The 27,797-nt window shown below is 38.1% G+C and overlaps 1 protein-coding gene across 4 annotated transcripts in view; it reads left to right on the forward strand.

Annotated features, from left to right (window-relative positions):
- VMP1 (vacuole membrane protein 1) overlaps positions 1 to 27,797 on the forward strand; it is an 83,212-nt gene that overhangs the window by 8,458 nt on the left and 46,957 nt on the right. For 3 of the 4 annotated variants that reach the window (XM_030536622.1, XM_030536625.1, XM_030536623.1), the window contains 5 exons: positions 4,016 to 4,117; positions 6,723 to 6,858; positions 9,589 to 9,679; positions 11,760 to 11,870; positions 27,483 to 27,650. In XM_030536622.1, coding sequence (XP_030392482.1) covers positions 4,042 to 4,117; positions 6,723 to 6,858; positions 9,589 to 9,679; positions 11,760 to 11,870; positions 27,483 to 27,650 — 582 coding nt within the window. In that variant the 5' untranslated portion in view covers positions 4,016 to 4,041. Of the gene's footprint in view, positions 1 to 3,350; positions 3,662 to 4,015; positions 4,118 to 6,722; positions 6,859 to 9,588; positions 9,680 to 11,759; positions 11,871 to 27,482; positions 27,651 to 27,797 lie in introns of those variants that run through there. The other variant, XM_030536624.1, reaches the window with a different exon arrangement.

The following is a 27,797-nucleotide window of genomic DNA, read 5'->3' on the forward strand; positions in this document are numbered from 1 at the left end:
GCAGGCCCCTCACAATACTGAAAGGAAAGTTTTTATACACCAGCCTGACTCTGCTTTAAGTACAGTTGACTGGAATTCTAAATCAGGAGTTTTAATTTGGTTTTATTTTGACACTACAATAGTTTGTTACAAATTATTTGTAATTTTACTGGGTAGTAACAGCCACCATTTTTATAAGCCTTTTGTTGTTGTTGACAAAGTAACATTTTGACTAGCAGTAATTATCTTTACGATGAAAAATGTTATGAATCACACTAAAGCTGAATAGAGTATTGTGGGGCTGGGTAGGCAGCTCGCCAGGAACCTTTTGTGAGCGAATCCCAGGATTGCTCTAACACACACACAGTGTAAGTAGCTCAGATGCAAAACTAAAGGAAAGTTGCCCTCTTTAACCCCTTGTTTTGAATTATTTACTCCACTATTTGCTGGTCACTGCATTATATTAGGCTGCTTTCTGTCTAGATATGGAATGCATTTCGTTTTCAATGCTCACGAGAGGTGAGGGTCTGATTCAGTGCTGGGGTTTAACTCGCTCACCGCGCATGCATCCCTTCTGCAGATAATATATGGAGATATACCTATCTCATAGAACTGGAAGGGACCCTGAAAGGTCATGGAGTCCAGCCCCCTGCCTTCACTAGCAGGACCAAGTACTGATTTTTTGCCTCAGATCCCTAAGTGGCCCCCTCAAGGATTGAACTCACAAACCTGGGTTCAGCAGGCCAGTATAGATAGATCTGAGCAGACTCCTCAGGTATAGCCTTACCGTTTCTCTTTGTTCTGGGTGAGGCATCATGGCATTATTCATTAAATACTTGGCAAAAGATCATAGAGGATGCTCAGCAACATATGAAGAGTCTTACGTGGACACCAGTAAACCAGGGGCTGCTGTCCATCTCTGGCCCTAATCATATAGGTAGTACAGTAATTAAACTCTATGACAGGATCAGTGTGTCTGTTAGGCCTCAAACAGATTAAAATGTCTAAAAGCTAAACTTGCTTTACTTTCTGCATGTGCATCCTTCCACTTTTTGCGAGATGTTTGTATATTTGAGTGTGTATGAATTAAGTAAAACAAAAATAACTTTTGAATTAAAAAAAAAAAACTGGATAAAGTTTAACTGCACCACAGTCAGACCTGCAGTGTGGAAAGCACTGAACTCCCTACTTCTCAACCCAAGTTCTTAAACTTGCTAGTTTAGCCATACAGTAAATGTACTTGGGACCTTCTTAATGATTATATAACTTACTGAGGTTTGCTAGGAGATTTATATGCTTTACTGTAAACACTAATTTGTGTATTTTGAGGTAACATTACACAAAGCTAATCCCTTTCCAAGCAGACAAGGTAAGATTTGCCCTCTGTTAGCTGGATTTGTATAGTACTGAGCCTTTAAGCTCTTGGGAGCTGTAGATTTTTCCTACCTTTAAAGTGTTTAATGGACAGCAGTGGAATTCAGCTAATTAAGTATTGGAGAATTGCATGGAAACTAGATTGTAGCATCAAACCTGACAGAACTCTTTGTATTCATATTGCACTAGCTCCATTTTATTGAAACATAATTAAGCAGAGTGTAGAGACACAATCTTTCCCCACTGTCATCTGTTTAAAACTCTCCTATCTTGGAGGCTAAAACTGTGCAAAAGAAAGAATTAAACTAAAATAAAGAATAAATAGATCTTATTTATGCAGTTTTGAAATGCATGTTGGCTACATTTGAGTCATGCATAGTACCTGTTGAATTTTGCTGATCCCGGAGATGAGCAGTCTTTCAAAAATCACTTCCCTAAGAAAATGGTATCTGTATAATCATCTGTAAATGCAACTGTCGTCCTCCAATTTCACTATTTCCCTTTGCAGCCCCAAGCCTCGTAAATCTCTTGCATAGCCGGTTAATAAATGTGATCACTAGAAATGATACAATCTGCCACTTCGTGGAATTGCTGCCCTGCTGAAATCAGGAGATAGTCAAACATTTGTCCCTGTGTCACATAGCCGTGCCAATGCCATGTTCTGATTTGTATTGGTGCAATTCAACTGCAGACAATTGGGTTATGCTAGTGTAAAACTGGTGCGGTGACAAATCGGGAGAGTCTCTGTCTGCTCTGGTAGCAGTTCTGAGAACATCCTTGAGCTGAGGATTCTCATGTGACAGCATAGCTATGTTGTAAACCTGCTGCTGTACCATTTCTGCCCTGTGTGATCCTTAGGGCATGGCAGGTTTTGCAGTCTCTCAGATATCTATCATTCTACAAAAGGAAGCTTTTGCAAGGTCACATTGCTTTGTCTGCTGTTGGTTTAGTCCTTTTGGAACCCTTTAGCATTTGACTAAACAGTTTCTATTTGCAAAATAACTGTAACAGTTTTACTAATTTGTTTAAACACTACATTGCTTTTGCTCATTTGTTAATTATGGGAAAATATTTCTTGGTGAAAAGACTGCATGAGTGATTACTGACATTTGGCTGATTTTGTTCCTAAAGCTTAGATCTTTGTGCAGGGAAATAGGTTGTTTAGTTAAAGGGATAACAATTTAAAAATCACACTTCCTCCTGAAAATTTTTTGCCAACTGGTGTAACAAGTAACAAACGAGACTCCTACAATTGAAAGAAATTAAACTATAATATAGATAAAAAGGGAAGAAAGAATAACTTGGTGCATTTGCCAGCACTTTTGTGTGCAGTCAGTTTCTTCTGTTTGTGTGGGATTTCTTACACAGCAACAGTGTTGTGAAAAACATTTGTTAAAATAGTAAAATGAGATTTGTAAAACTACAAAAGTCAGGAAGGGACATTTGGGCCAAGTCCTACTATTTGAAACATATTTCAACTTATTTTTTAAATTGACTAGATTTAAAGTTGTTGCTTCCCCTTAAACTGAAGGGAGAACCTCTCTCATTCCTGCACAGCTGAGTGTCCCCTTGCTTCTTTTTCCATGTTTGTAACATAAAGGAAAAATAAATATTTGTCTCGAAAACTGTTTTCATTTCCTACCAATGTGTAGTTTATGTAACTATCATGTTAATAGTCTTCTCGTCCTTCTGACATGAGAAGCCTATCAAAAACTGTAAATCTTATTTTATCAACCAAGAGAAACTTACTGCAAAGAAGATGTTTTAGCTTCCTAGAGTATTTCTTCCAAAACAAATTTTGAGAGGCTATTTCAAGATGCAAGAGTTAAATTTTAAAGTAGGGAACTTCACGGGGTTGTGGGGGGTGTTTTGTTTGTTCATTGCATAAGAACTGTCAGCTGGTCAGTTGAAAATCTCTGTTGCAACATTCTATTTCAGGCTGTCCTCCCACATGTTGCACCACTTATACTGGGGAATAAGGAAGAACGTAGCTGGTTGTTAAAATTCTTTAAGGATGAAAAGATATAGACAAAAGGAAAGAGCAGATAATGGAGGAAATGTATACTTTTCAGATCGCTTTAGAAGGAGGCTGATTTAGAGCATGCTTTTACTGTTTTTTTTTAATTATTTTAGATTGTGCTTTAGCAAACAAGGGACAAATCTATATCCTATTTCTTGAATTAGGTTATTTTTATTAAGAATGTGAACTACTTTGGTGGCTTGTTTCATGCATGATTAGCTGGTGGGCGTGTGCCATCATGCCATCTGATCTAGTTTCTGGTGCGAAGAATATGGAAATATGGTTTCAGTAAGTATTTCAGAATTAATATAAGTAGGATTTTTTGAGTTACAACTTGGCTTTGTAATTTGGTCAACTGCAAAGCCAGCTGGTAGCATACCATTATCTGTCTGAGCTCCAGCAGCTGTAGTCGTGTCCCTACTTTCTGTGTTCACCACACTTCAGTTTCGAACTCACGTGTGTCACATTAAAGAAAGCTAGTGCTTAAATTAACTGAAATTTGTCTTCAGTGACCACTCATGGAACCAGCAAAAAGCACACTGATGCAGGATCTCTCCTTTTCATCCTTGGAATAAGTAATAAATGGAATCTTGTCTGTTATGAGTAATCATTATACTTACACTTTTTTTTGTTTGCTATTAGATCCTCATAAGTGACTGATCTATGAAATGGCAGAGAATGGAACAGATTGTGACCAGAGGCGCATAGGAATGATCAAAGAACAGCACAATGGGAACTTTACAGGTAGGCTGAAAATGGCTGTTCCTTCTCCAGTCCAGTCAGTCTGGTACCTGCAGTTACCCTCAACAGACTCTGAGGGAATATGTGGGTTGGGAAACTTAGCCCAAGTAGAACTGAGGGGGAGACTGACCTAGAAATATACTGCCTAAACCTGTTCTATATCCTTACCATGCACAAATCCTATTGGCTTGAATGAGTGTATGCTTAAGGACTGCAGCATCAGGTGCTAATTAAAAAAAAAACAAACTTTTGGCAGGTGTTTAGAAAGCATTCCAAGCAACCCAACCCTTTGACACAAGAGTTTGTACTTGGACAGTGAAAAGTCTGCCCTACTTTGGGAGAAACCCAAATTTTAATTTCTGAATGAGCCCATCTGTAAACTATAGTTTACCATTTGCTAAAGATGGATTGCTGACAAAACAGTTAGCTTCTCTTGGTTACTCTTTGAACTAACATAGAAATAATGCTTAGAGCATAGGATCTTATCTTTTCATAAATAACTTGTTGGCTGCTTTGTGCTGTATTTCATAAAAATAATCTTATCTTGTTTCCATCAGCTTCATATGGTTTGTATGTGTCAGTTCATGCCCCTGTGCAGTTTAGCATTCTGGTTCTTTCTCTTTCCCTACCTACCTCGTCTCTAGTCACTGGTCACCGTATATGTATAGTCTGGACTTCACCATTCTGAAACCAGTGGGTGCCTGTGCCATCTCTGTTTGCTTTGCATCCCTTCTTTCTGTTTTTCTTAGGTGGAATAATCTCTCTGTTTATAATACTTTGTCATGCCTTGAGTGCAGGGACTGGACTAGATGACCTCTTGAGGTCCCTTCCAGTTCTATGATTCTGTGATATCTACGATATCATCATTAATTTTTTTTCCCCACATTTCTTCAAACCACTTATTTATTGCTCTTCAACCTATTGTTCTACTCCTCCTCACACTGTTTTCTATTGTGAAGTTTGTGGTCTTTTTCAACCCCTCATTTCCTTTATTGGTATTTGTTCATAGTCTATCTTGTTGCACTTTTAATAACTGTGAAGTGTCTTTGTTAAAGATGTTCTGTGAAATGGCAGTGAAATAGCACTGTTCAAAGAGGGGGTGGATATTTGTATGGATAACAAGAATATGCAAGCTTTTTATATTAAAGTTTTAGAAGGGACACACAACCTCCTGCTTCAGCGGCTTAAACCAGCCTTTAGCTAGTAGGAGTTGGAAAGAGATTCCCCTGGAAGGCAAGTTATTCCATATCAGCCAACCGTAGGGTTTCTTGCACATCCCTCTGAAGAATCTGGTGCTGGCTACTGTCAGAGACAAGATATGGGACTAGATGGAACCTGTGTCTGATCCAATATGCAATTCATGTGTGAAATAAATTGTTTCAGAGACTATCTTATAGGACAACGTGGACCAGTGTCTAAAACAGGACTGGTAGTCAAGTGACCTTGAATTTTAGTCCTGATTATGCCATATGGCCGTGGGCTGGCCTCTCTATCTACATCACAGGAATGTGAGATTTACTAGTTAATGTGTGTAAAATGCTGTGAACTTGTAACGCACTATAAGAATATTTTATGTTATTAGATGCACAAAACAATAGAAAAGTCATTGTTAGTTGGAATATGAGGGTAACCAATCTATATCTTGGTTTGCTTCGTAATCTTGTCTGTTTATCTCAGTGCACACATGCGCTTCTGAGTGAACAGAATTCCAATTTTTCTGACAAGCTTGGGAAAATCATTGATTTACACGGTCTTGGACAAGTCATCCTGATCCAAATTAGTTGGTTTTTATTAGCGTTTATGGTACTCTCGATAACTGCACTAAATACTGCCCATAAAATCCTTCGATTCTTGTTCTCTAACTTTCAAAGGGGAAGCACCAGGGATTGTTAAACCGTGTGCAGTGTTTAGTCTTGTAACTGAATTACTGCAATGAAACTTCTCTTCACATTTATAATGTCTAAGCTGGCTAAAGACAGCAGTTCAAACAAAAATGTGTGCTCTCTAGGTGGGATCCCTATTTTTCAGTGGATTCACTTTGTCTGGGAGATAGTGCGGATGGGCCTTTGTAAGTAACCATTCAAGCATGGCCTGAAGTGCTTTGCGCAATGTATGATGTTCTTCTCTGGTTACACAGTGGCCAGCAGACAAAACTGTGTAAAGAGCACATGCAATTCAATCCAATTTGATTGGAAATAGTTATAGAAGGGAACCAAATTAAAAAATTCAAGATAAAATTTGTCTCCTGCAATGGGGAATGGATATTGACTGAATGTAGCCGGGTATGGAGACAAGTAGCGTAGTCTCTTGCATTAAGACCTACAAACCCTAAGTTCCTTGCAGCCCGGGTCGGCACTTTTCTTGTTTGAATATTTTCATGGCCATCAAACTCTGGAGCAATTGGTCAGCTGAGTCATGAGCCTTCCTTTGCTGTAGGTCACTTCACATGCATAGAGCCACTGGAGGAACTCTCTAGAAGGGGGAGAGGAGATGCTGCTGTGAGCACAAGTGTTAATTTCCCAGAGAAGTTAAAAATATCATGGAACTTTTGGTTGGAGTGGAATGTCAACTGTCAGCTGTTAACTCTTCCATCCATCTTCATTTCCAGACCCCTCTTTGCCATGTGAACGGAAGCGAAGGGACCAAGAAGAGAGGCAGAATATTGTGCTCTGGAGACAACCACTCATTACCTTGCAGTATTTTTTCCTGGAAACCCTAATAAACTTGAAGGAATGGACCATAAAGTAAAGATCACCTTTAATTTCCACCTCTGAGCTCTGTGGGGAAACTGATGCTTTGATTCAGTAGATCATTGTGGCATCTCACATTCTGTGATGATTCATGGTTATAAATCTGTTTCAAAGAAAAATACTCTTCTTTTTTAATTATTTTAAACAAATCATATTCCCAAAATTTGTGTGTAAATTACATTGATATCAAACTCCAAATTGCCTTGATAGCTAGAAAAGAATCAGAGTCTTTATTTCTGAATAATTAAATATCCGTCTTTGAAATGATAAGAGAGTGCTTAGGGACCCTGATGGCATGAACTATTGTGTTAATGACTGCATCTAGTCGGGAGCTCAGATTTTATTATTATATCCCTTTGAAACTCATTAAGGGATATTAGTAACTCCCTATCAGGGCAAAGTTCAAGATTGCCTGTCACTTGTACTGATGTATATGAAACTAGAGAGGACTTTGCTTTTAACCGACGTGTTCCCTTCCACAATAAGAAATAATCTGTAGTGGTGCTGTCTTTAAACCATTATTTGCAAACGGTATGTTGAATAGACTCTCACTATGATTATGATTGTTACCCCCAACCTGCCTAACATCCTTTCCTAATAGGGAGCTGTAGAGTTAAGATTCTTACTGTAATAAACATGAAAAGGTTTGTATTAGAGAAGGAGAAATATGAATAAAATTACCAAGGGAGAACAGCATTAATAACATGCCATCCTAACATGTTGATAATTAATGCGCATGTGTTCAGATAAGAGCCTTGGATCATTTTCCAGCCCAGTAGGTATGCTCTGATGTGGTCTTGGGTAATGTTAGTAGTACCATTGTCAGAATGCCCCTTACTGAGGGCTTGTCTTTATGGAGACTTAGTGTATGGCAGGCTTGGATGTGCACCAGCCTGCTGTGTATGTCAAAGCACACTGAACTTCTAGTGCATGGCTGCAGGGTCTGCGTGGCCACAGCACAGCAGGCTGATGTGCATAGATTCACATCCCGACTTGCCGTGCATCAAGTCTCTGTATAGATAAGCTCTTTAGTCAGTTGAGCATGGTGATTACAAGCTGCTTTCACCCACTTTCCAGGCCAGAAGCAAAGTGCTGATGTATGGGACCCGTTCAGAGGACTAAGTAACTTAAATACTGATCTTCTGAAATGACCCAAGTGAAAAATAGTTTGTGGCTTATATAGTGTATTCCTAAAAAATATCGTCTTGCACTTGCTTTCTTTCTATGTCCTTGGGCTTATTCCTTTTGAGAACTGTTTTTCCATGTCCCGTGTTATACATTTGTGACAGCTGTTTATTTAAAATTCTCTAACACATTACTAAAGTACACCCTAGAAAATAACATTTGAGTTGATATTTTATCCAATTTGATTGTTACACAAGTTTAAAATATAGAAAGCCAGGTATCTGTCTTACATCTTGTATTGTAACACAGCAGTATTTTGAACACTAACGTTATGCAGTATTCACAGAAAATAACTTTCCTGATTCTGCTTTAACATATTAACAGACACAAATTCAGATTGTCCTATGCTGGATTATACTATATTGTTGTTAAATGATGCTTTAAAGGGTGACTGTCAATCTAAGAATTGCACTTCTGTCTGAATTCGTAACCTATTGTTACAAGTAACACCAAATATTTATATAATTGCAAGAGATTAGTGAGGTTTTTACCTTGTTTAATTATGCATTTGAGTGCTTTGTGTTTAGTCAGTTTCACTGTTTTTGCTATATGGAGATTCCCCCCTGTTGATTGGGTGGGATTCCTACACTGCAGTAGGGGAGAAAAATGCCATATAAGGGCAGATGTGGTTGTAAAAACACAAAAATTGGCAGGGGACTAGTGTGATACCTGAAACTTTAACTATTTTAAAATTTACTTAATTGCAGTTGATGGTGTTATTTTAAAAACGTGAGGAAACAGCGAATTAAAATTTCCATAATATGGCAATAGATGAGAGTGTAATTGTGTTAGATTGGCAAGAAAAGTATAAAATAAGTGATCTCTCCTTAACTAGCTGTGCACAGCCAAGCATGAGGAACAGTTTTATTGCAGCCTGGTAAAGCTAGATGGACAAAAAAACCAAAGTAGCTGGATCTCAAATTACATAAAGAAATACTTCTCCCCTTCCGCCCCCACTGATAATTTTCTTACACTTGATAATTAACTGGATGATTTTCACATTTAATTTTTCTGAGCTGCAACAAGAACCTTTTCAAGGTTTAATTTCAACAGATAGAGAGCACCCAAATAGTTATTAGGCTACCCTTTCTAATGCCATTTTGGTCTACTGGTCAGACCCTATGACTCAGCGTTAGGAGTTTTAGGTTCTGTTCTCAGCTCTCCCACTGACTTACTGTGACCTTGGCCAAGTTACTTAACTCCTTTGTATCTTGCTTTACCCCCCAGTAAAACTGATAATACGGCAGTGTCAGTTATCTTTGGTTCAAGGCTTAATGTTTGTAGAACATGGAGTTAATTGGATGAAAAATGTTTTCAGTTTGTATAGTAGAACTCTTTTATTCCAGTTCCAAGTGAAAACATCAAGACTTCTCAGCTCTTTTAAGAGAGCTTTGACCTATATCTAAAATAACAAAATTTGTCCGACTGCCTTTTTACCCTTTTCATGCACCCCAACAAAGCTGTTCTACAATGACATAGAGGTGGCTTTGCAATGCATGGAAAAATATGAATATGACTAACTGTAATTTGTCTTTTAAGATTGTGGCATCGCCGAAGTATCGTGGTGTCTCTTTTGCTGCTGCTTGCAGTGCTTACAGCTGCGTATTATATAGAAGGAACACATCAACAGGTATGCAGTTCATCCATGTTATTTTCTTTTGTGGCTGGCACTTCCTGCCTTTCCTATCAAAACATATACTGAGGAAATTGAATAATGTCATACAGGAATGGCAATACATCTACCTGAGCGTTCATTTTATGCAGCTGTTAATTCTCCCTGTAGCTGCACTCCCTTCTGCCACATAGCATATGACTCATAGATGGTAAAGATAGGGAAGACCTATCAGATCATTCAGTCCACCTCTCTGCAGCCACGTGTAATCTACTTGTCATCCATCTCTGAATAAGTAACTCTGTCCAAGGCTGCAGTGCCGATCCACATCTGCTTTTCAGAGTGTTCAGCACTGGGCTCTGCTGTCAGGAAAACTAAGGCTAAATGGAACCATAATCTACCAAAATGTCAGGGCTCCCAGGTAGATTTTCTTCCTCCTTGCAGAGGATTCTCCAAACCATCTGGGATGGTCTTTTCTCTCCGGAAATAGAATAATCTAATGGACTGAGCATGGGGGTGTGAGTCAGGAGCTCCTGAGTTCAAATCCTAGTGCTGTTACTCCCAGTTCCTTTAAAATGGATTTAATACTGACCTGCCTCTCAGATGACATGAAGATTGATACTTTTTGCATCGATAGAAATGTAAGGCAGGGAGGAAGGCAATACCAAGTCTCCGATGTTGTCCTGTGGGAGACAGCCCTGTCAGCCCAGCCCTGCAAAGGAGATGGCTGGCTACAAGCCACCAGCTGTCCCTTTTTGTTGCCCTGACTCTCTCTTTTCCATGCAGCCCCTTCATATTCCAAAAATCTTGCCTAAATCCACCTCCACCTACTTCCCCACTCAGAAATTCGGCTGGCCACCTGTGGTGCTTGCAACATGTGCAGCAAGAGTCCTAACTCCTACACCAGATCTTTTGTGTAGTAACCTAGCACAATAACTTTTCTGATTGTAATTGAATCCCTTGGTATAGTTTTGTGAGACCTAAGAATAGGTTAGTCCGATGAGTCATGTACATAGGGAAGAATCTTGTGCAGTTTTGAAGCATTAAAGTACATTTCATTCTGTCAAACTGTTAGGCTAACTGCTTTTTAGGTGCTTTTACAGGCATAGTGAGAGCCTCACCTTTGCTATGTAAATGTTTGGTGGTGCTAGAGAAATTACCGTTTGCATTTCAGCTGGGCTTTGATTCCCAACCTCAGCCAGGAGATCCAAGTGCTGCCATTTTCTGATTGGTCGTGTTCCCTTTCACTGACTGGAGTTCAATATTGAAAATGGCCTCTAGTGCTTGTTTTCTCCCATCCTCTGATGTGACTCATCTTGTTCTTATCCTTGACCTAGAAAATCAAGAGTCTGTTACATGGCAGAACTCCTACACTTGCTGTTCTGTTTTTAACACAGACACAGCTTTATTTAAATCCACAGGCTAATAGAGTAATCACTTAGAATTCCCTTTCCAAGTGTTCTCTTACCATTGCTTTTATTAAGAAAATATAGAATCACTCAAACTCACCCCATGTAGATAGTAACTAAGTCACTACCATCTGGCTCGTTGGCCTCTGAAATGAGTTGATGGCTCAGTCCAGAATCTGCTTCACAAAAACTGCATTTGGTAGTAGCTGACAATTTTGTCAGTTTAGAGTTCAACTGAACTCCCATTTCACCACTAGGTGGCTCTGACGGATTAGAATTGAGGTAGTTCAGCAGAGCATCGTGAGGAAGTTTACACTGCTTCCGTACCTGTTCTGTGGATACCTATGGAACCTTAGTCTCCTGATTATCCATCCCATAACCTTTCACAGGCACTGTGTTCCCGACAGGTCTTTTACTTTATCGTACAGATGTTAATGGTGTCTGGAATTGAATTACAACTATACCATTGATTACACTCATTAGTATCCTCTTTGGACCATTGCTGTTTACATATAACATCTTTAACCCTAGCGTACCTTACATAGATCAGCCTGTTTTGAGAACTGTCTAGAATTCCAGTTTGGTCATTTTGACACTGATAAATTAATTTAAGCACTTGCACCTTTCTTTCCTCCTCCATGAGAATTCACTCATCCTGTTTTTCTTTTGTGATTTTTCTTGTTTTTCAGTATGTACAGTATACGGAGAAAAAATTCTTGTGGTGTGCCTACTGGGTAGGCTTAGGCATTCTGTCCTCTGTTGGACTTGGAACAGGTCTTCATACCTTTCTACTCTATTTGGTAAGAAACCTACAACTATATTTTCTTTCCAATCATGCTATTCCTTTTTATAAAGTGCTTTGAGATCTGTGGATGAAAAGTGCTATATATGACCTAGGTGTTATACTTGTGGACTTTTAAAGAAATTCATCCATGCTGTTGAGTCTCTGTGATGTTATCTTTGTTAAATGGTGTTCTGTAACCTTGTTCTGTTGTCTGTATGCTATATCTCATATTGAACTCTTGGTGAGGTCCTGCAGTTGAAGATTGTCTTTACCTTGCAGAACTGGACCCATAATTTGTTGTAATAATTTTCAATGCTATCTGCACTAATTCATGCACTTAAATAAGCAGGGAAGTTTTCTAGTATGAAGTAGCTGTGACCGATGGAAAATGGGGTCTGGACTGGACTTTTTAGGATGCTTGGGTTTTTTTGGTAGATCAAAATGTTAATTTTCCTAGCTGAAGCTTCCGAAACATGCAGTAAATTATTCTTATAGCTCAGTCCACAGTAATTCTGTTCTATAAATAATAAGATACAGGAAAAACAAGTCTAGATACCATAGTAAATTAACCTCTAAATCTCTCTGAAGAAAACCACATTGTGGTGTTTATCTCAACTTCATTACCTTGAAAAGACAGGAAAATTTTTGTTTTGTTTTTGGCCATCGGGTTAGTTCTTTGATTACGAAACAACTGTCATGGTTTTTAAAAAGGCTGCAAAAAATAATAAAACCATTTTGTGCAACCAACCTCATATTGTACTTGGAACAATTACTGATGGTTTAATTTTAGGATTGCTTTAATCATGAACAATAACACGTAAAGCATTTCGGGAAACAGGAGAACTCTTGTTGTTTTCCATGCAATAGAGCAATGCCGCTCAGACTGAATGACAGCTATGTAGGATGTGTTCACTTGAGCATTAGGGATGTGTTTGCACCATAACTGCTTTCCTAAAGTCTTTGTCGGGAGCAGAAAAGAGGAGACATAACTGTCATCTTCACTCTGAATTAAGATGTAAAGAGCTTGATAAGGTTACTCGGTTGTTAATTTGAGTTATATGTAATGTTTTAATACACTCTGGCTTTGGTTTACTTTATTTTTCCCCTCTGTAAAATGGAAAGAGTAGTAAAGAGGAATGTGTGTGCAAATGTAAATAAAGAGGTTATATTTTTATCAGCAAGTGCAGGATAACTGTCTATCCCGCACTTAAAAAACACACATTTCCATTGTTTGCAGGGGGGGGAGTTTAAAGCATAGGGTTACATGTGCAGACAGTTGTTGACAGTAGAAGAGAGTGCATGGAAAATGACAGCTCTCAGGATTCCTGTTGAGAATCCTGCCTAGATTTTCTACTGTAAAAATCTTTTGCTCTAACTAGAAAATAGTAGCTTTTCTCTGCTTACAGGCTGGAAGAGACTGGAATGTCTTTTGTATTGTGATAGCACCCAAAAGTCCTGTGCAGTATCAGGGCCGGATTGGAAGACATGGCCCCTTGCTGCAGTGGCTGACAGCATATTGGTAAAACTCTAACTGAATAAGACTATTGGGAAAACTGGACATTTACCCCACTGCGCATCAGAGCATTAATCCTAGGCTATATATTATTGCTAGTTCTGTGAAGTGTGAAAAGTCACGTAGCAGCCAAGCATGCCTGAAATCTGAGAGGGTCATTTCATCAACTTCTTGTAACACAGTGGAGAGTTTATAGGGGATAGAAAAAAACTTTGGAGATGCAGCATTCCTGAAGAGCTCCACCATAAGGTACAGTGAATAGCCTTTTTAGATCTATAGTAAAAGAGAGTTCATATGTAAGTGTTTTATTTCCTTTAAAATAGAAAAGCAAATGAAACAGGGCAGTGTTCTACTTACATTTGCCTATTTGAAGCAGGATACATGAACTGACAGTTGTGTAGCTTGCTTAATTTTTGTCAAGTTATTAACTTGCCTTAACTGTGTCTGCAGAGTGAATGAGTGAACAGCTGTCCTAACACAACATAAAATAACATCATGTAGGCAGAGAAGCTTGGATTAATGCTGGTTTATTGAAAGTACTTATTGTGGGACTTGTAAGATCCTTCTGCTAATAAAGTTGCCTTCAAGGGCACATCATCTGCCTGCCTAACTTAAATCAGACATTCATACTAAGTGGGCACAAATCTATGGTTGTCAATCTCTCAACTCCATCGAAAATTGATAAAGAAAAATAGGCTTTGTCTTTTGTCTGAAATGTCTTACTTCGAAGGCGAGTGTAGCAATCGCAAATGAGGGGCTATTTTCTCTCTGAACTGCCAGATACAATGTGGGCAGATATTAAGTTTCTTCTAAGTTCTCACAATGTCTTATTTGTGATTCTCATCCTCTTGTCTTAGCCTTGCATTTCTCTTGAGCAGATAATGCCAAATGTGGTGGATTTTGTATTGGAAATGTGAATATTAGGATGAGACCCACCAAACGTTTCCATTTGTGCCCCTAATTCAGGATCTTAACCTGTTTTTATTATCTGCACCTCCTAGTTGCCATTCAAACTCTGAGCAGCTTCTGATCATCCATCTACCATAGTGAGCCCATTTAGCACAGGGGTTCTCAAATTGGGGGTCGGGACCCCTCTGGGTCACGAGGTTATTCCGGGGGGGGGGGGGGGTTGTGAGCTGTCGCCTCTACCCCAAACCCCGCTTTGCCTCCAGCATTTATAATGGCATTAAATTTATAAACAAATGTTTTTAATTTATAAGGGGGGGGCAGGGTTGCACTCAGAGGCTTGCTATGTGAAAGGAGTCACGAGTTCAAAAGTTTGAGAATCACTGATTTAGTTTAACTCAAAGCACTGACTTGTTGAAAATTTGCATGTTAGTATAGAATTAAGTAACTGAGATGTTGACTCCAATTTGAAACATTACTTGAGAGAAGCAGAAAATTGGACTAGTGTAGTGGAAGACTTCATGATTGGGGACTAGGTTCTCTTTGAAAATGCATTTCCACAGTACAGTTAAACACTGAGAGAACTGGAGACATCCACATACTGGTGTTGTGTGCCAGCATATGACCCTGTGTGGATGGTGAGTCAGGTGACCTTTTAACGTAAATTCAACAGTCATACCAGAAAACAGCAACATCTAAACACAGATCTTTCAATGTAAAAGAACAGACAAAATAGACTGCTCTGAATAACTAGAGCGAATTTATTATAGGGTGTTAAAATTCAATAGGTATGTAACACAATTAATTTAAGTGCATTAATACAGGAAAAATGTGTGTGCTGTTTACGTACTCTTTGGATAAATTGAGCAGAGAAGCAAGCTCTCATTATATGGAGGGAATGCTGTAAGTTGTCCTAGGCCTGGCCTACACCACTGCTTAGGTCGATGTGAATTACATCACTTGGGAGTGTGAAAAAAATCTCTCACACTCCTCCCCCCAAGCGACGTAGCTGTTATCAGCCTAACACAGTGTGTACACCACGTTGTGTTCGCAGGAGACGCTGTTCCGCCGACTTACCTTCCACCTCTTGGGGAGATGGTGTACTAAAGTCGACAGGAAAGCACTCTGCCATCAGCTTAATGTGTCTTCACATGACCCACTAAATCGATGTTGTTGCATCGATCACAGCAGTGCTGATTTTGCATGCCAGTGTAGACAAGTCCCTAGTGGTAAATAGGTAGAGGAAGCAAAGATGCTGTTTCTTTCCTCCTTTCATAAATACTTACATTGTGCGAACACAAGAGGTCCCAGTGATGACTGTTCTGTGGACCATTAACTTGAGAATTTCTCACTTCTTGATTGTTTTCAACCATGGTGTCACTTAGTTGCATTAACTCAGTTACGTGCAGTAGTGCTTGTCCTGCAGTCACTAGGTGGCAATACACATGTAAAAACACAAATCTGTAATGTATGTAGGCTTGGTGGAAACAGATTTTTAGTTTTATAATTTTGACAGATAATATTGGTGAGACAATAATTATTTAATGACAGTAAATGTTGAGATTCAAAAAGTTAAAGCTTTATACCATTAAAACACTGTCAACATCACATGTCAAAATATATTAATTAAATATCCTTAAATCGAACTCTAAGTTCTCAAGCAACATTTTTTTTTTGCCAATCTATAAATTTCTGATATAATCTATGGAAATATTTGTCATCTGCCCATGTGTATGGTGAAATGGACATTTACAGACATTTACCAATAAAAATATAATCCTTCTAAATGTAAATATGTGGAGCTCTTAATGACTTTCCAGAATGCTACCAATTTAAGGCTCAAAGGTATTAATTTTTTTTCTCTATTTCTAAGGGCAGTGTTGAGTTAATTAAGTGTATGTGAAGTATAATATCAATTTTGTATCCGATAGCTCCTGAATTTGAGAATTTATACCCTACATCAAAGGAAACACAAAGTACTAACTGCTTGGTGCAACTGCAGAGTTTAATGGAAGTCTGCAGAAGAGCAGTATAAATTATTAGTCCAAGTGAAAATAGGTGTATTCAGAAGTTCTCCAACTCATCATACAGTTATATTAGGTCTCTCAAACTGTTTTATTTAGCTGTCCAATATATCAGATTTTTTTTAAATAACCCCCAAGCACTCTAGGTAAAAGATTTTGTGTTCATTGCACATTATACATTCTCCTTTGTTAATATTTTCACCTCCCATTTTCAACATACTTATTTAAACCAGATCTAACAATAAATTACTTGTGTACATGTCATTAGCAGGTAAAAGAATTTCTGCTTTGATACCATTGATGAAAACATTTCAAAATGATGTAAAAATCAAATCAGGCCTCAGTGACTTGATTTGTTGGGAGTGGAGAGTAGAGCACCTGTAAAGTGTGGTGTTTTGTTTTTTTTCTTTAAATTACTCATAATTAATTGCTCATACCAAATTTGAGTGCACAGTGAGATTGTTGAAAGTGCAATTACATGATTAGATAATAGTGCTATCAGGCCGACCCATGTGCTTCTGAATGTTTGTTGCTATTTGCAATAATGTCTTCACTATTAAGTACCGACTTCTGGAACGTGCTAGCATATAGCATATATGATACAGGTGCATCTTTTTAAAATATAGTCCTATATTTGATATGTACAACTATAGTTAAAGTAAAAAAACTCTGCACAAGCAAACTGTTAGCTTGGCAAATAATTTGGTGGAATTGTGTGCAGTAGATCCAATATGTGAATGACCGTGGATGTTTGCTCTCTCTGGCCTACTTGGTTGTTTTCCTAGTGTTAAAAAAATGGTTTGGCTGGGTCTTTCAAAGAAGCTCGATCCAGCTACTAATTTTGTCATCCACAGAGAGGTAGATCATAATATCAGAAGGTAAAAGAGCATGGGGGGTGGCAGTCCTGCATGAAGGGGTAGGTCTTAAAATCTAAAGCAATCTCTACTTTAGGGGTGGTTTACTGTCAGTAAGAGACTGTGGTTAGTATCAATTCAAATCTGTTTGCTTGCATTTAGGTTTTGTTGCTCTTCGACTACTAGAGGGATCTTATTGAGTGTGCCTGAGTGTCAATGTTTAATATTTAAAGGTTATTCTTACACTTAACTGCCATTTACTAGTTATCTTGAGGAACTTCCTTGACATTAGACTGTATCTAAAATTGCTGTTCTGGATCGGTTTCTAGTTTCATGCTGCTTCTGTTTGTGTTTTGTTTTTTTTTATCCAGTGAAAAATGCAACATTTTACTAGACTTTTGGGAAATAACGCTCACTGTTGCCACTAAGTGTAACTCTGAGCACAAGGTTAGAATGGAATATGGCTTTAAAATATATTATGGAAGAAGACTACATGTTTCTTCCGATAAATCTTCATTCTGACACTTTTCAAAACAAGCCTGCTGGCTTAATTTCCTTAAGACACTGTTTTTCTTCCATCTCTTTTGAAAATAACATTTTAAAAATAGAAATTGACATGTAGCTCTGTAGGGATCCAAAATCTATTGGCCGCTAATTGAGACGTTTTTTCCATCGGCCCACTGCTGCTTTCTACGGTCAAAAATAACTTCTCACAAATTGCTGGCATTTTCAAACAGAAACAGAATGAATCACCTAGTTACCAGAAGAGCAGATGACCAGAGGTATCTAGTCATATGCAAGGAATTTATATCACTTAAGGAGGTCTCTTTGCTGTTACAAAAAGTAATGAATGAGCTGCCAGTTGAACTTGTGACCATATGATTGGTTTGCAGTGCATACTTTAATAATAATTGACGCTAGGTGGAGCACTTGTTTGAAGTATTGCTTGCAAATGCTGTGTAGTGTTCAGCAAAACTCCTTGCCTCATGACTTGGTTTCAGTTCATCTCTGGCATAGAAATTGCAAAAGTAGATGAAACTGAGACAAGCAGAAAACAAGTTTGGAATTATTGCTCATTTTAAAAAAACCTGTGCAAAAACAAAAGGTCAATGGCCTCATGGAGCTTATAATTTGTTTTCTGTCTTAACACTGATGGCTAAGTGGAAGTGAATCCCTTACGGATCAGATATGGGGAGCGGGAACAGTTTTAGCTCTTCGAGTTATGTGATATTTGTAAAAATGAATTTTTATGTCTAATTGCCACTAGAGCCAAGTGGAGCAACTGTTGAATAGGTTTTCACTGATAGTCTTGGTATGAAATAGAACAAACAGGAAATGTAAGAATGTAATGAGAACCTCCAGGCCTCACCCACAGTAGCAGAATACAGGAATGCATTGTGTGTGGATGATGGAAGGGACGTTAAATTCTTCAAAGTTTTCATATGTGGGGTTAGTCTCTGTAACGAAACCTCAGTGAAAAATCTTGTAATAAAAGAAAGGAAGTGACATTGCAGTAACTGCCGTCCACTACAAGTGATAAAAACAGTCTTATGAAGACAGAAGATAAATTAAATACGTTGTATCCTCCTTACAACTAAGTGGGCACGGAAGGAGTGTGTTTGAATTCCTTCTAGGCTGGAGATTAGTTCATTTTTGTGCTTCGATCAGCTCGGGGGTTTGTTTGATTGAGCCAGGAACTCACAAACTGTTCTTCCATGAGTTCAGCAGCTTGGAACTGAAAAAAGACCCATTTGGTCTGACCTAAATATCAAGTAATTCAGTCTGGGATCTGCTGACTTAAAATCCAAACAGCTTGTGCAATAGTCACTGGTTAATACTATTGCCAACACCAATCATTCAAAAAACATGTCAGGCCCTCCAATGTCATGAGGATGCCATTAAATCATGAAATTTTAAACAAACAACAAATGTGGGGGTTCTTATTTGCCTCTAGGTTTTGGGCCTTTAGGATATAGTCAAGTCGTGGTGGTTTTTTTACTCTACTAATCAGGAAAATCTTATTTTTCTTAAATGAAATCTTCAATTTCTTTGTAATCAACTAACTCCAGGAGCTGGGCTTTTAAGAACACCGAATATCCCAAGACTCATGCAAGAGCTGGTAACACTGGAGAGAGTTTTTGTTCAGTTGTGTGGTAATTTTGTGAAGTGGTCACACTATTTCCGAGAATCACCAAACTTGTTTTCATTTCTGCCCTGTGTTGGGATTGGAACAATGTTACTATTTGGTAATTTTGCAAATGCCATGCACTCACCTGCCTTTCCAGCCTTTGATTGTAAGAACAGAATGGCAGCCTCCATTTTGTTGTTCACGTATAAAATGTTGCTATTAAATTATTGACTGGAAGACTCTGCCTTTTACTGATTCTCCACTAGTTTGCAAGGAGTCTTACCCTTCTCATATGGTTCCTTCAAAATTAATGTTAGTAATTAGAAGATTGATGGGTTCCATGTGGGTAGAAAAATGTGGTTAACTAACAGCTTGCTTCTTTAGCAAGATGGGGAATGTATTTTCTTTCCTCCCTGCGTGTAATTCTTCTAGCTGAAGAAAGTGTCCATTTCCAGTTTGCATCATTCTTCAGTTTGCATGTCGGCTTACAAACCTAGAACAGACAAAACAAGGGTCGGTTCTGTCCTGTCCAATATCTGGGATCAGATTACTGTTGTTGACCGGGTAAGGTAGTTGAAAGAAAAATGTATTGAACACAGAATATGATTCAAAAATGTATTGAACACAGAATATGATTCAAAAATATATTGAAATGGAGCCTGTTTGTACGAGGATTGTTGATAACTCTGTTTCTGTCTCATGTGTTTCCTTCATGCCTTTAAAACCAACTTCCTTTAGCTGTCCTAAGCTATTTACAATGAAGTGAAACATCCTGGAACACACGGATCAACATGGAGCTTAGAAAATTAATTCTATCTCTGTTTGCTGGGAACTCCTCGTTAATTTCCACATGGGCTGTATTCTCCTTGATACAATGCATAGTTGTGTTTTTAGTCTAAATGCTTCCAGCAAGAGTCCTAGTGGATTAAACTGTGCAGTGCTGCCAATTTAGTTGGGTAAATTTCTTATGCTGATTTTCTTCAGTCTTCTCTCCAGGTGAAATCTTGTTTATTTTAAGGGTGCCTGTCATAAAATGTAAGGCTTGTGGGACAAACCATGCTAATGTTTATCTGTCAGTATTAATTGTAAATATATACAGAGCAGGGAACTGAATTCTGAGCGATTTATAGAAATGTTGTGTGTGTCTTCCCAATGTGTTTAAAGTGGTCGTACATCAGAATCTAGACATCTTGTCTGAAGCCTGAATAACATTTGAATCATTATAATAAACCTCTTTCATGAGGTGAAGCAATACACTAGAGAATGGCTTCCTGGTACTTAGTCTTTAAATGTCTATAAGATGTTAGTGTAGTGGTGGCACTTAAACAATATTGAACATTTTAGCCAGCAGAGGTGACTTGAAGTTCTGTCCAGCAAGAGAGGAGAGTAGATGCTTGGCATGATATTTTGATCTTTCAAAAACTGACAAGCTGCATATTTCAAACTCTCTTATGAAAGCAAGTTTTGTTTTTATTTACTCAGTTCTGTTCCACATTGTGCCTGCAGTTCAAACTACTTTGCTGGGAGACCCTACAATAATAAACCTGGTGTATTATGTTTTCCCAGTCATGCACACATCTTATTTCCTCTGTTCTGTTCCCATATGCAAATCTGAATTTTGTATGTTTCATGTTGCTCTTTGCTCACAAGAACAGGGCAGAGAGAAGGCACAACATAACATAGCAAACCATGATACAGCTGGAAAGGCTGAGTAGGCTTTAACACCATGTCAGTTTGAATTGATATTGTAATGTGCTCTTCACTGATCATAATATATCACTGGTTAAAGGAGAAAAGTGGGAGAATGCAGACCTGAGGGCAGATGGGTGCTGAGGGAGGACAGGAGCAGAGTATAAACCCTCACACTTCCTACCTTGCCTCGCATTTCAATTCTGCCGATATGGGACCAGAAATCTGCTTGTAACTGCTACTGTGGGGGCAGACGGGTGTTCTGGGTGGCATCTTTAATTTCCAATAAGTATTCTTGTAAAATGGCTGTATTTTGTTATACTATCACGCCAAAGCCGGAGTTTCTCCTGGAAGTAATGCAGTGGCTATGCTGCACGTTTAACGGCACCACATGCATCATCCCCTGGTGTCTCTCGTTCAGTTGTATTTGGAGCTTGTTGTTCATCATCTGGGATTTCCATTAGCCGTGCTCTGAGGGGAAAGACTTTACTGAGGTGGGAATAGAAAAGTGCTAAATTAAATGTCTAGGTTCCCGGTGTAAAATGAGTGCAACTATGGGAATACAAAATTAGTACATCAAAGTTAGCCCAAATGATTTGGAAAGCTAAAGAAGTTCCAAGCTGAGAAAACTGCTTTGTTCTTAACCCCCGCTTTACAGCTTGCATTGCAACTCAGATAATATGTGAAATCATTAGGCATTCTTGGGCCCTAGTGATATGTGGATAGACTGGGTTGATTTCAGAAGAGGAAGGGGAAAAAATCTTCCCAGAGTCAGAAATCTGCCTGTGCTCCTAGTCTTTACTTATTAGATGAATATGGACTAGCAACCTCTCTGATACCCAACTGTTGCAGTTGGGGGTGAAAATGCCTTGGCTTATTAGCCAACTATCTCCGAGCCAATTTCCCCTTTTAGTCACATCTGAAATGAACAGTTTTCTGTGTGTTTAGCTGCCCGCCAGTCCTGAAGATAAAAGGTGCTGTAACTTAGTCTCGCTTTCCTGAGAGGTGTAATGACTTAGTAGATAAGTATGAGATGAGTCGCAGGCTGTGGCAAAGCTAGCCGGCTGTTTCCCATGAGAAACTAGCTCTTGTTTTTTTTATTTATCTTACATCAAATATAGAATGACACATTTTCCCCTTTTAGTGTAAGGGTTGAGCCTTGTACCAAGTATTAAAAATTCCATATCCAAGGAAGAAAACAAGTTTCTAGCCCACCAGAATGCGTTCAAGATAATCCCCCACCTCTGTTGAAGTGGTATAATTTTTTGTCATAAAATGTTTTTAAATTAGAGCTAGTCTAAAACTATATCTTCTTAAACAGAAAGTGTTAAAATTTGGAGCCAGATGGACTTGTGGGGCTAGCATCACTTCAACAATATGAATGATCTGTAAAGAGAGAGCTGAGAAAACCGCATTTGAGATAGTTCAATGCTCCATAATTTTGTTCATAGCATAGATACCAAAGTGATAAGTAACATAGAAATACCATGGATATTTTTGATACTCGCTTCCGCTTACCTTGAAGACTTTCTAATATAATGTACATGTTGACATTTTTGAAGATGCGATTTGACTTTATCTTGAAATACATAGTTTGTAAAAAAATCTGTACGAATTGCTTCTACTTATATATATTTTGTACCTATTAAGAAATCTACGTTTCTGGAGGCTTTGAATGTTGCCTTCCAAAATAACTCGCTAACCTAGAATAACAGTGAGTAAATTCTAACTCTGGTGATTGATCAAAGCATTGAACTAAAAATAAATGTAGGGCTCCAAATGTATCCATGGGTTCAAATAAAGCTCCCTTTTATAACAAATCAGGGCTTTTTAGATAGCGATTCCTCTGAAATACTTTTGCAAAAATAGATTTGCATCAAGTCCTTACTGATGACCACCCCTTGTCTCATTTGATTTATAAATTGCACAAAAATTTCTAACAAATCACATTCCAGTCTAACCACAGGCTCCTGTTGGTCGTTGTAAGAGTTTGGAGAGCAAATGTTTCTCCCCCTAATCAGCAGGAGATTACTGACTCCAACGTTTTTGCCCCTGTCGGTGCTTGCTCCTGCAATTAAAAAGAAGAAAATAGGATTGGGGGGGAAGAGAAGAAAATTGGTGATTAGATATTTAACTTGACATTTTAATGATTCTTTCAGCTTCTTTGACAAACAGTGCCTCTTCTAAACCTACCAATTTTGCTGTTGCTTATTTATCATTATAGGGATTGGAGTGATTTTAAAATGTATGTCCATTTAAAAGTGGACCTAAAATTAGACTCAAGCAGCAGGTATTTCTTAATAGGTTACAATAAATTGACCCACCATAAGAATTAACTCAAACTTTGGAAAAGCCATTAATGCCTTTTTTTAAAAATAAAATTTGGTAAGCAAACATGGGTACGTGTGTGAGATAAAGGTCAAAAACTGTGACTGAGGACTAATATTTAGACTCAAAGAGCAAAAAGAAACACTTGATGAAAATAGGCTGATATTTTCAAAGAACCTAGAGATGCTGGCCATTCTAATTGCATTGAAAGCCAATGAGAATTGGGTACCAACTCCCATTTGTATCTTTGAAAATCACCCCACCCACATAGTTTGACTATCATTATTGCTAAATATAAAATAAAATGGCACATGTCTTTGTTGGAACGTCTATCGTATGATCATACCACAGCTCTTGCCCTGTCAGGACCACATTTCTAGTCTAGTGGTGGGTAACCTACGGCCACTGGGAACTGCGGGCAGCCATGCCTGCGGATGGTCAGTGTAAACAAATTGTCTTGTGACCCACAGGTTGCCCACCACTGTGTTAGCGTCTCAAGGGGAGATTATGGACTTGTGGACCAAGGCATTGTGCATTCATAATGCGGGCTCGGTTCTTGAGAATAGATACTGTATGTAGGCTTTGCAAGTCTGAACTGGAACAAAAACACATATCCAAAATACAGTCTGCCAAACCTTGATATGTTGTCCAGTTGACTTTACTTAAAGCAGCAGAGCTCAGCTGCTTTAAGTAAAAGGCACAAGATTGTTTTGCCTCCCTTACGTGGCTAGTTCTGAATTTGAGTACGCCACACTTGATCATCATTCAAAATGAATCTTTTACATTTTACTTCTTATTCCAGTTAAAATGTGGTTTCTGTGGGATCCATAATTTCAACTTTTTTCCATTATAGAATTGTTTGCATTTCAGTGGAAGAGTTGTGCTAAATTGGTTTAGCCGTCAGGTGGCTGGAGGGATGTTTTCAGCTCTATTCTGAAATGTATTTTTCCATTAGCTGTTTCTTGCTTTAGGATTTTTCCTTTTGCAGACTTCAGTTGTTGAAACTGTTTGTTAGAGCTGGATTAATAGGAAGATGTATATTTGAGACAATTAAGGCATCCTAGAGATGGCAACACTTGTTAAAAGATCTGAGGGAACCTAGGATACTAATTGTGGCAAGTTTTAAACAGTGAATAGGAGCTATGTGTATGGGTGGTTTGCTTTTATAACAATTATCCTTAGCAGACCCCTCTATTACATTTTCTTTGTCTTCACTTGCTGTGCTCTAAGTTAAAATGTAGGCTTCTCCAGGCAGGGACTCATCTTAAATTGTCCACCGGCCTTCATTTCAAAATCTCAACCTTCGAGATAGTGGTAATTTCAGTTATGGAAATATGGCAGAGGGCATTACTGTGCTGGCAATTGTACTTTTTTTTCTTATACGGCTATAAGATTGAAACTAACCGGTTCTGCAGTCTTTCATCACATCTGGCCACAGTTACATTATACTGTGGTATGTCTTCCAAATTTTGTGGAACTGAAAATTGTACTTCTTGATTCACAGACCATCTCTGACAACCTTGGCAATGAACTTGCCCTTACCCTCAAGAGACCATGAGCAATGGCACTTGACTTTGGGGTTTTCCTCCATGCAAATTTCCAGCTGAGGAGAATTATGGTGCAGATTTGAATAGCTGGCGCTTAGAGCTTGAGGCACAAAACCTTAAAAGGTCTTTTAGTGCATGAAGCTATCTGGGTATAGGAGGAAAAAATCAAGATTCCTTGAGATTTTAGGGCATATCAAGGAAGGGATGACTTTATGATTGTCACTGGTTGAGGACTCAAGATCTAGATTCAGTTCTCAGCTCTGCAACTGACTTGCTGTTTAACCTTGGAAAAGTCACTTAATCTTTTCTGGTGTTGATTCTCCATATATAAAAAAGGGGATACTTTCTTTTTCTTTCCCTTTGTCTGTCTTGTCTGTTCAGATTGTAAACTCTTTGGGGCAGGGACTGTCATTTACTATGGATACATACAGGATCCAGCCTAAGAGACCTCTAGACAGTACTGCAATGCAGATAATTAGTAATTTTTCACCCATTTACAGTTTCTTTGCCCCACAGAATCAGAAACATTATTTGGTATTTAACAGGTCTGAATCTGCTGTCCCATTACTTCAGTGCAATTCCTTTGACGGAATTGCTCCTAATTTACCATGAAATCAGAATTATAACTTTATTTAAATAATTACAGAAAGTAGTTCAAGTTAGTGCCTATTGAGCATTAGGTCAGTCTCCCAACAAAAGAACAGGGAGAGGTATAGGTACAAGAATTGGCGTGACAGCAAAGTGGGAATTTTTTTTCTTGTTACAGTGGTCTAAAACTGAATAGCCTATGACGGATAGCCAAAGTTACAAATTGAAAAATAAAATAGACCAGATATTTTCTCAGTAGGGCTTTCCCACTATTTCATGTACCTAAAATAACTTTGCTATATATACTAAATTTTGTAATTCCATTGTTCCAGTTGGTTCAGAGAAACTGCTAATATTGACAAGAGTGAACCCAATGAAAAACCACCTCCCAATGTCTAGAAAAGAATTCAGTAAGTTGCTCATTCTCATAGATATTTAAGGTCAGAGCGATCTTCTACTCTGACTTCTTTGCTTAACGCAGCCCATAAAATTTCACCCAGTAATTGCAACAAGTCCATAAACTCTCCTAAATAGTCCCTGGTCTCTGTATTAAAATACATTTTTAAAATACCGTGTAAAGGGAAAGAGAGCTATCCAAGCAGTAGGTATTGTGCATCAAGAACTTTCTGTACCCATTATCATCACATTTACAGATTTAGTCTTTGTATAATAAATGTAATTTCAATTTGATTTTCATACTGTGATTCCCTGCTAGTCTAATAGACCGTGACTCACTTAAGGAAAAAACAGAGGAAAATTGACAGAATATCTCCCAAAATGATGACAAAAAACCACCATGTAATTAATAGCAGAAGCTAAAGACTGAGCAATTCTTGCTGTCTATGTGAACACAATTGATTATGAATTTATTCTGGTAAGGCTAAGACTTCGGGTGAAATTAAGGTATTTTTATTAAAACAGATTTTTTGCAAACTTTCTAAACAGTTTATACAGTTTAAGCGTCTTGCTGAAACACAGATGTTGGAAGGTGATTTTTAAGCTGATTCTTTGTTTTGAAACTCCTGATGTCCAACATAAGGATAAATCTGAACTATTTGCACAGATTTTATAGTAATTTTATTATTTTATAGTCATACAATGGCAGTTTGTTTCATTATTTAAATGTATTGCACTTCAGTTCTTGTATACATTTAAGCCATCTGTACCTGAGATCTGGGCTCAATAAAACACATTGGTAATCTTTAATAGAAGGCAGAGTCTGTGTCAGCTTAATTCTATTAATAATGATACTTGGCACTTGCACAACAGTTGAATTTTAAAGCACTTTACAAACGGTCTTCTGAGCACCTCAGTCAGACCGTTCCCATTTTACACGTTGGAAACTGAAGCAGAAAGACTGTGACTTGCACAAGAGATGGCTGATGTACTAACTAATATCTTAAGAAAAGAGTGGAGAGAAGGGGAGGAACACTTCAAAATATTGTCAAGCCCAACTAGGCTCAAAACCTAGGTTATGCAAAACTGAAATCAGTAGAAATACTTTTATGGGATCTTTTTAAAAATATTTGAAATAATTGCATTTTTTTGTTGTTGTTAGGATGTAAAGATTCCTTTTCAGTATTTGTATCTCAAATATTGCTGGTCTGTGCCAATGCATGAGAAATGGAAAGACTACTCTGCTTCTTTTATTAATCGTTCGTGTGGAATGAAATAGGAAAAAAAACCCCCAAAATATTGGTTAAAAGTATACTTTGATATTTATTTTAGAAGTTCTTCCAGTTTTAAGTCTACAGTAACACAGGCAAGGAAACTTGTATTTTAACTTCATAGTCTCTTAAAACTGAAACAGGAGCACTTTAAGTCTTCTCATGTTTGGAGTTGGAGATTTATTTACTCACATGCATCGGAAGGCTAAGACCATTGTATACAACATTATATGCTATGTCTAATGTCAAGTGTGGAAGTCCATTTCCTGTATGCATTTTGTGTCCTGATAGGTTTCCTATTAGCAATATTATTTAAGGTAAAGCTAACTCTTGTTTAATGCACACAAAATGTACTGAAATGTTCTTGTCTGATATATTTTTCAGGGTCCACACATAGCATCAGTTACACTTGCTGCGTATGAATGTAACTCAGTTAATTTTCCTGAACCACCGTACCCTGATCAAATTATCTGTCCTGATGAGGAGGGGATTGAAGGATCCATCTCTTTATGGACCATAATCTCAAAAGTCAGGCTAGAGGCCTGCATGTGGGTAAGGTTTAACTTATACAATTTTACCTAAAATAAACATAGCAATGCTGGCTTTTGCTGACAGCAATTACATGTAACTATTCACGTTGGAGGCATGATTTGCTGATTCACTTTAGATGTCTGTATTAGATCCGAGCATCTTAAAAAT

The sequence above is a fragment of the Gopherus evgoodei genome, chromosome 17 (genome assembly GCF_007399415.2).
Source record: "Gopherus evgoodei ecotype Sinaloan lineage chromosome 17, rGopEvg1_v1.p, whole genome shotgun sequence".
Classification (NCBI taxonomy): Eukaryota; Metazoa; Chordata; order Testudines; family Testudinidae; genus Gopherus; species Gopherus evgoodei.